This window comes from Chlamydotis macqueenii, chromosome 13, assembly GCF_036417535.1.
Source record: "Chlamydotis macqueenii isolate bChlMac1 chromosome 13, bChlMac1.mat, whole genome shotgun sequence".
NCBI classification, from domain to species: Eukaryota; Metazoa; Chordata; class Aves; order Otidiformes; family Otididae; genus Chlamydotis; species Chlamydotis macqueenii.
The window spans coordinates 9,973,405-9,982,712 of NC_141568.1; the positions used below are offsets into that span (position 1 = coordinate 9,973,405).

Consider the following 9,308-nt stretch of genomic DNA (forward strand, 5'->3'; position numbering starts at 1 on the left):
AAAAATGCACTGGTAGCATCAAAGCCTCTCGTGACTTGTGAGCCTCTGCTTTTGCAAAATCACTCTAACAGGTTAAAGCAAGGACTACTTAGTACCCAATCCATAATATGCAATAACTACTCATTAACCACCGTGCACTTTGGGCCCATTCCCTGTCTTGTTACATGGTATAAAACCACCTAGTATAAGTTTTAACCAAGACAAGCAGACACCCGGAAACAAACAAAAAAAACAATAACAAAACAAAAATAAAAAACACCAAAAACGGGGAGCCAGCAAAACGAGCCTTTAGTTTTTATTCTCCATGATTTACAAGGCACATAATTTTGAGCCTCAATCAGGTGGTGGGCTCAGCAGAGTGTAGAATTGTATTTAAAAAAAAAAAACAAACCAACCTACCGAAAATCCTAAGGACTCTCCCTGAAAGGAATAACCTTTTGTTGAACTCTATTAATGGGAAAAAATTCTTGATGATGCTTTATTTTCTAACGCATCTCATCTGCTTGCTTTTACTGCTCACGTTATTTTTCCGCTTAAAAATACGCAGGAAAGCGAGAAGCTCCGGGCTGAGGCCGCCTGACCCCCCCTCAGTACCTCGCCGGCGCCGTGAGGCAGCCGCGGGCACGGCTCTGCCGACAAGCGCGGGGCAGCTGAGGCGACGGGAGGCTCCGGGGCCCCGCCCCCGGGATCCTTCCTCACTCCTGGGCCTGGCGGCAGCTCCGGAGGGAGCGGTACCTCGTCCCCCGCAGCTGCGCCCGGGCTTGCCGACAGAGGAGCCGCTGCGAGAAACGACCGGCGCTGAGGCGAAAATGGCGGAAGGGAATGAGCAGCCGCGCTCAGCTCCGCGCGCCTGACCCGCCCCGCCGACTCCTGACACGAACGCGCGCTCCGCCCCCCGGCGCGGCAGTTACTCGGGGTGGGGCGCCGGGGGCGGCTCTGGCATCGGAGGCGCGGGTTGGGCGGCGGGGCTGTCAGTCAGCGGGCACCGCCCGCGCCGCGCTGGCGAGTCCGGAACCTGCAGACTGCGGGGGTCGCGTGGCGGCTGCTGCGGCTGGTGGGTGCGCCCGGGGTCCTGCGCGGGGCGGGGTGTGGTGGCGGGAAAAGAGCGTCGCCGCCGCCGCCGCTGCCAGTGGGGCCCTTCGGCCGCCTCTGGGGGAGTCACGCCGGGGAGCGCCGCGCCGCGGGGGCTCGCCTGGGCCGCCGCCCTTCCGCTGTGGCACCGGCTGAGCGGGGCAGAGGAAGCGGAGCCGAGGCGAGCCGGGCCTGAGGAGTTTGCTGAAGGGGCAGCCCCTCGCGGCAGCGGGAGGACCGAGTCGTGGGGGCGCGAAGGCCGTGGGGCGGCTCCGCGGGGAAAGGCCCGCGGGGGTGTGCGAGCGGTAGGGGCTGGCAGTGTGTGTGATGGGGTGTGTGGGGGAGTGGGCGTGTGGTGCGGGGGTAGGGGTTGGGTGTGTAGAGAGTGTGCGGGCAGTGTGGGGAGCGTGCCTGAGGGGAATGGGGGGGTTTGTAAAATTAAATGTAACGGGTAGATGTTGTTTTATTTGAAAAAGGGGGGGGTCCTCCTCGATGAGCCCCCAGTACTCTGACTTCAGAGCAGCAAGCGGGCTGTGTCGCGGGGCAGTGCGGGTTCCAGTGATCGCACCCGTTCCCCCGAGGAGGAAGTGCCGCGTTTGGCGGTGAAGTGGAGGCCTGCCAAGCAGGGAGCGCGAGGTTTATGTAATTGGCCCTTACCTAATGGTCTTTAGCACTTTGCTTTTTTTAGCACTGCTGCCGTATTTTAGCGTGGCTTGTGCTGGAATGGCTAATGGGTGCGGGTGGGCGTGCTGGGGAGAAGCAGTGGAGTCTGGGACTGAGTAGGAGCCTGAGGATGTGAAAACTGTAGTTGCAAGCAGTGAGTAGGGGTGGTTCAGAAATGTGTTCCAGGATTGATCGATACTACCTGACCTTAGGCAAACACATCTCTAAATGGTATTACGCAACTGCTGCTAGAAAAAAAAAAACCCACCACCTTGCTATCTATGTCTGTCAGTCAATTAACCTGAACAGTAAGTTTGTTTAAAACACTGTTTCTATCGTCTCTTTGAGACAAGAGCGTGAAAGTTGTCGTCGTTTCAATCTCATGTGGCTCAGAAGAGCAGGAAGAGAAAGAAGAAAAAAACAGGATGGGGAATGGCCTGGGAAAGGCTGGCAAACGTGAAGGCTTGTCTTGCACTGAGTTTAGCTGATGCTGGAGTTAGCAGTGTCAGCTGTCTTCCAACTAGCTTTATTTTGGTTTGTTTGTCTCTGCAGTTCAACAAAAGGTGTTGGTTGTGTTGGAGATGCTAGTGTCTCAGGAGACTGCAGGTAAGCCTCGAGCAATGAACTAGCACCGCCTTTTCCATCTGCTGTCCTGACATCAGCAGAAAAATTATGCTGCGTCTTTGTCTGTCCTCATAGAGTCCCCAGAATTACAGTGGTGTGGTCCTTGTCGGTGGAGGCTTATCTGCACTTTCCTGTTGTTAAGCATGGGGGGTACAATTCAGAAATGTTTTGTGACATGTTACTTTTGTTTTCCAAATGGAATTTCAGTGAAGTCCTTGGATTGTATCAGTAGGCCTTTTGTTTAGAATAGTTCGAGTTTGTTTTTAGCTCCTGCTGATTTCTTAGAACAGTTTTTATGCAACTGATTGGGCTGGCTTCATGTTATTTTGCATTAAATGCCCTGGTAAAAAAACAATATTGCAGTAGTAGATACCATCTTTGGCCTGAGACCTAGAGCACATAGTGCTACAGTCCACTCGAAAGTGGTTCAGTGCTCGAAGAAAACTATATTGTTCTAACTGGCTGCTAGCATGATCTTTTGGGAGTAATTGTACTTGCAGTGCTACTATACAGGTAGCTTTGAAATCCACGGGGCAAAATTCTGTTGTGGAGTAAGCACCGGTTTTATTTAGCAATTTCCCACAGGTTAAATACCTTATTTAAAGTGGGAGACAATATGATGGACTTTTCCCATGGTAACTGAAGACCTTTAGCTGCTCAAGGGCCCTAGGTTTTAGTGCTGTTGGCAGCAGAGCTCCTCACAGCTACTTGTTCTAATCGCACTCCAAATGAACAAGCCAAATTGTAAACCTGTAAATGCTAATAATAAAAAGTTGTCAATGCAACTGTGCTATAACTTCCATTGCATCAAAGTGCACAGTGCTGTGATAAATGCATTAATTTACCAGCAGTAGAATCTGCCTTCAGCTGTGCAAAGGTAAAAAAGGGAGCTAAAAGGTTAAAAAAAAAGTGTCAAGCTTATAAGTTGGAGCAGAATTGGAAAGGTAGACGAATTCATTCTAGATGTAAGGATCATGGCAATTCATATAAATCATCAATTTGCCATATCTTTCTGTTTTTCCATGGGGTCTGAGTACTGATCTTCTCTTGGTTTTGCTATTTAGAGTGTATTAATAGAGTTGTACTCTAGCAGACTTTTAAAGTTGTGCATTGTCACTTAAGTTCCTATTTTCTAACTAATTGGATGTGTTTGTTCTGTGTCATATCAGATGAGGCTTTTCACTGAACAGTTTTTATGATTACATTTCTTTTAATGTTGGAATTTCTTCTTAGCCTTGCCACAATGAGGATAAACATGCCTGGAAAATAAAAGTAGTTTTTCTGAGGAGATAACTGGAGAGGGGCAGTCATATCCTAAGCTAAATTCACCAAGGTTATAATTAAATGATGGAAATTGTATCACTTTTAAGATGCCTCTATCTATAGCAGTCTTTGGGGAAAAAAAAAGTTCTGAATATTTCTGTGAGCTCTAGACTTGTTTTTATACTGCTATATAGAAAGCTTCTTGTGAACCTTCTACATTTTATACCTTTCCTATTCTTATATTCCAGACTGTAAGGACGTTCTGTGTTATTGAAGGAAGGTGCTCCTATCTGTGGAGTGACTTATGATGTCAAGAACTGTTTCATCCTGGATCTTAAGCTCAGCAAGAAACAGCATTGTTTTACAAGGAAAAGGACGTTTATACTCCATCTGTATTCCAAATAGAAACAAGATAAAATGGAAGCTTCTTTTCTCCAAAACATGTCTCTACCCTGCTGGGAGCTGCAGCTTAGACAATATTTTCACCTTAAAAAAAGCATTCCGACACACTTCCACTGAAGAAGAACAATTTTCTTTCCAGTTGTCTCCATCACAAATCAATGATATACTCAGAGCAGGTGAATTATCCCATAAAGTACTGCATTTGAATGGTAAAAATGCAAATTCTGTGTTGAGGTTTGAAAGCAACCAACTGGCATCCAACACCCCTAGTGAAGATCGCAGAAGTGCAGCCACTTGCTTGCAGACCAAAGGGATGATGTTTGGAGTCTTCGATGGTCATGCAGGTTCTGCATGTGCTCAGGCAGTAAGCGAGAGACTACTTCATTATATAGCGGTTTCTCTGATGTCTCGGCAAACCTTGGAAGAGATTGAGCTTGCTGTGGAGTGCATGAAACCAGTTCTGCCTATTCTGCAGTGGCACAAGCATCCAAGTGATATAGAGTATCGAGAAATAACTTCACAATATTTTGAAAACCTCCGAGTTTACTGGCAGCATTTACTGGACTTAGATGCTGAGCCAGGATTTAGTTTAGAAGAAGCTATGATATGTGCATTCAAAAGGTTAGACTCGGACATATCACTGGAAGTTCAGGCTCCTCAGGAAAATGAATTGATGAGAAATATTGCCCTTCAAGTAGCTTTTTCTGGTGCAACAGCCTGTGTAGCTCACGTTGACGGTGTTCACTTACATGTTGCAAATACCGGTGATTGCAGAGCAATTTTAGGGGTTCATGAAGAAGATGGAACGTGGTCTACTCTCCCTCTAACTCGAGATCACAATGCCTTCGATGAATCTGAAGTTAGAAGACTGAAGAGAGAACATCCTAGATCTGAGGAGAAAACCCTATTTGTCAATGACAGATTACTGGGGATTCTCATTCCCTCTAGAGCTTTTGGAGATGTGCAATTAAAATGGAGTAAAGAATTGCAACACAGTGTTATCGAGAATAGCTGTGATGTTGAGGCTTTAAATATTTATCAGTATGTTCCTCCAAACTACCATACACCCCCTTATTTAACTGCAGAGCCTGAAGTCACATACCACAAATTAAGAGGCAAGGATAAGTTTCTAGTTATTGCTTCAGATGGACTATGGGAGATGCTAAGTAATGAGAAGGTTGTAAAACTTGTTGCTGGACACCTTGCAGAGCTTAATGTGCAGAAACCACAACTGGCTTTTGAGAAACCAGTTAATTTGGGTTATATGCACCACTTGTTACTTCAGAGGAAAAACAGAGGCATTGCCTCACTTGATCAGAACATAGCGACTCATTTAATAAGGCATGCAATTGGAAGTAATGAGTATGGGGAGGTGGACCAAGAGAAACTTGCTGCAATGCTGACACTGCCTGAAGACCTTGCAAGAATGTACAGAGATGATATCACAGTTACTGTGGTGTATTTTAATTCAGAAACAATTGAAAATTACTACAGAAACAATAAATAGACTTGCACTGCTGCTGTTCTATACCACTAGCCAACTTTGATACCAAAACCATTATTGTTTTTTCTCTGATAGTGAAGCCAGTGTTATGGTCTGAAAGATCCTAAAACTTTTTGTTACATACTAGTCTTGAAAATAACTTTCTAGAAGCGAGTTTGGTGAAAGTTCCCTGGGTTTCCAGGTCTGTACACACTGAAGAAAAAGGTTTTGGTAAAAGTTCACTGAAATGTAACTGAACTAAAGATTGTTGACCCAGTTCTGATTCTATGAGAACTACTGGTAAAACTTTCCAAATGAACAAACAAGACAAATTTATCTCTGACTGGTACAGTTGGATAGAGAGATGGATAATGCTTGTAGATGCATGGAGTGTAAGAAAGACTCTGCTCTTGTGGAAAATGAGTGGTGTCCTATTGAAGCACTGTAACTGAATTAAATAAACAAACTAGCAAACCTTTATTTGATGTGTCAGATACTTTAACGAATTGCCCTGTACATGTGAAGACAGCACTAAAGAAGGCTGTTCAAACAGCCCTGGGATTGTCAGACATGTTTTTTCCTATTTTTTTTTCTTTAAGCTATAAAACAAAATCATATTTTCATTTTACAGGTCAAATGTACATGAGGGACTTCAGAGTTCCCTGTTTAGGAATTAACAGTACTAGACTTAAACATTTAAGCATCTAACTTGCTTAAAAAAAAAAATAATACCCTTTAAATAAGTATTGATCTATGAAGTGCTGTGCATCAAATCTACCAACTGTAATTTAAATGAAGTTTGACAGATCCAAAAGTTCAAAAATTCATCTAAATGTAAGTACAGCACAAGAGAGCACCTTTCTCTTCAAGTTTGACTTAGAAGAGAAAAATAACAGTGATGACAAGTTAATGTTCACCAAAATATGTTTAGTCTTTATTTTACTCTTATTCTTGCATTTCAATGTCAGCTTTTCCTTACAGGTGCAGAGTTATTTTCTCCAATGAATGTATATCCTAATCTCTGAACATAAACTCTGTGTGTTTTACAACAGTTTTGTTTTATACTGTGCTTTCTAGAGTGTCAATCCAAGTTTGCAAATTAGCTATATTTTTCTTAAATGTCACCTATGGTGTTCTTTAGTGACTCTTTTCCTTGTTTACACACAGCTGTAACTGTTGCCCGCAAGGATGCGCGTTCTGGGAATATAGGACTGTTGCTACCAAGTAAGAACTTGTGTGGGTGCAGCAGAGCAGATGAAACACAAATTCCCCTCCCCCCGCCCCGAATTTCACTTAAAACATAAAAGTTCTCCTTTTTGCAGTTTAGCAGATGCAAAAGTACTTAATTTTTTCTCAAGATCTTAAGTAGATGGAATCTTGGAGCATATACTAATAGCAGTTGTGGATTTGGGACTTTCTATATAATTTTTTCTACAGATAAAAATTATCAGTGCTTTTTCAGGCATTTAAATAATCTGTTTTGAAGATTGATTAGGAAGAAACTAAAACTGTTTAAAAAATATTCATGCTTTTGACTATTTAGAATTGACCTGTAATTCAGTGCTACAATTCCAATCACTGAATGCGTCCTTAAAAAACCTCTGTTCTGGAAAACCTATTTACTCTTAAGTTTTTGGTCTAGTACATATTGGAGTATATCCAGCAATTCAAGCTGGAGGTAGGTAGCCCTGTTTTTCAGATACCATGAGTAGGTATATTCCTCTTTGTGTCAACAAAACAGGGTTGGCTCAATAAATCTGACACTTAGATCTTCGTGACAGGGACTGCAGGAAAACTTAAGTTATGTGCAAGATGTTACAGAGGTTGCTGAAATTCTTGTTGCTTAGGTCCAATTTAGTTTTAAGTGTGCCCTCATCCATAAGGCTGGTACTGTGGAAACTGAGATTTCATCTGTCAGAAAAAGGCAAACAACGAAGGTCAGGCCCTGTGTTAACTTCAGGAGTAGTCCGATCTACCTACAAGGCAGTTGGGTGAGAAGGGGAGAGCTCTTCAGCAGCATTCCTGAACCATTTTGGCTTTAAGTGGTCTGTTTCCATTTGCTCTTAAAATCCTTTTGTGTGATTAGTTACGTATTTCATTGCTTGAAATTTCTACATAAAGCAGTCATAAAGCACTTCTAGACTACCTCTTAATAGAGAAATTATTTAACAGTGTAGCTAGAGGAACAAAGGGGCTAAACCATATTAGAACTGATGGGAAGTGATACATTTTTAATGAAGATAATCTAGAAAACTTTTGATGTAGAGCAAACCTGCAACTGCAAATGTAGTGTAACAAACCAGCTAATATACAGCCATAAAATAAAAATAAGCTGTTTTGTTCTTTTCACCAGCCAGTGGTGAAATCTGTGTCATCTTTTGAAAGAGTTACTGTGGCACTATATCATCTAGGTGTTGCTCCTGGATATGTTATTGTATGTAGGTTGTTACAACTGCAAATCAATAATTATTGCTTTGGGGAATGTGTTTGACAGTAAGGAAAGTACTATTTCTCATTTCATGTTAGTTTTGCCCAGTTTAACATGCAATGCTATAATTATCCTACAGTGGAAAAGCATAGCATTAAACTAATTAGAGGGTTTGGTTGGGGTTTTGGTTTTTGTGGTTTTTTTTTTTTTTTTTTTTAAATGCAAATTGTGGATTTAACTGCATGTTCCCTGGAAGTTGTTGCGGATCAATGAAAGCAACCTATCCATACTTTTTGTAAGGAAAATAATTATTCTGCCTGTTTGAATTGGATCATAGACATTTTCATCTCTTAAGTGCAAACAGAGCTAATAGGCATTAATAAAAGTAGTATTTTGCAACTAGGAGAATCGATAATGTTTAAATGAGCGAGCTAAATACATTCATCTGCTCCTGCAAGGACAATGATGTGAAGATTTGATAGCACATTTCGATGCAAGTCCTACAAGTATTGAAATATGTTGGAACAAACATCTTTACAGGCATTTGGTTTGGTTTAGGTTAGATAGTTCTGGTTGTGTCTGTTTTCTTTATTTCCAGAGAAGGAATAGTCAAAATCAGTCACTCAGATTCTGTGTCTTATTGGCATTATGACTCTTTAAGTAAAACATCTGAGGTGAAGCACTGATGTAAATACTAGGAAAAATAAAATTTTCTTCCCTTAAACTTAAACCTTTGGTTGAAATACAAGTTTCTCACACTTCTCTTTTTTTTTCTTTTTTTTTTTTTCTCTCCAGAACCAAATTATTCCTAAATTATGATGCTTATTTAAATTTAAGTATCCAGGCCCAGGCCTCCATGATGTATTTGGAGTTGGGGGGGGGCGAGCCTGTCTTTTTTTTTTTTTTTTTTTTTGGTAACTTCTTTGTAAATAGTGAGGGAGGTCACTGTTTTTGTAAGTGAAAATATTAATTTCACACTTAAAACTACTCTTTATTAAATGGCTGAAAAACATAATGTTTTGGTTGCTGGAATCTGACATTCTTTCTGCTGAATACTCATATGAAACGATGCTAGATTCCGGCTTAGAGAGCATAAATGTTCAAGCTGGGGAAAAAGTAAATAGTTTGGTAGGTGTTGTGAGTTTGCTTAAATGTTTGTAGCTCTGCAGTTCTCCCACAATGGAAATAATTCTTAATACGTAAAAATAAGGACGTCTTGATGCTATTGAGGTTCCACTAAATTAACCAGTTAGCAGAGGGAGCATGCGTTTGCTAGCCAAAATATCCAAATTGTCCTTTAGCCAATTTGGCAATCTGCTTAAAAATACTTTGATAGGCTCACATGCATGTATATGTTCATCAGCAGTTAAAACA

At 42.0% G+C, this 9,308-nt stretch overlaps 1 protein-coding gene across 3 annotated transcripts; it reads left to right on the forward strand.

Moving 5' to 3' along the window:
- The first annotated feature begins 991 nt into the window (after positions 1 to 991).
- On the forward strand, positions 992 to 5,986 carry PDP2 (pyruvate dehydrogenase phosphatase catalytic subunit 2). Of its 3 annotated transcripts, none has more exons than XM_086758442.1 (2): positions 992 to 1,054; positions 3,870 to 5,986. In XM_086758442.1, the coding sequence occupies exon 2, from the start codon at positions 3,926 to 3,928 to the stop codon at positions 5,528 to 5,530; it is 1,605 nt and encodes a 534-aa protein (XP_086614568.1). In that variant the 5' UTR covers positions 992 to 1,054; positions 3,870 to 3,925; the 3' UTR covers positions 5,531 to 5,986. The 3 variants fall into 3 exon arrangements, with proteins under 3 accessions (XP_086614568.1, XP_086614570.1, XP_086614569.1); XM_086758444.1 differs by lacking the exon at positions 992 to 1,054 and adding an exon at positions 1,240 to 1,376; XM_086758443.1 differs by lacking the exon at positions 992 to 1,054 and adding an exon at positions 2,300 to 2,340.
- The last annotated feature ends 3,322 nt before the right edge of the window (positions 5,987 to 9,308 follow it).

What these genes read in the sequence shown, in the direction of transcription:
- PDP2 (XM_086758442.1), top strand. Translation starts at nt 3,926, where the DNA reads ATGATGTCAAGAACTGTTTCATCCTGGATCTTAAGCTCAGCAAGAAAC.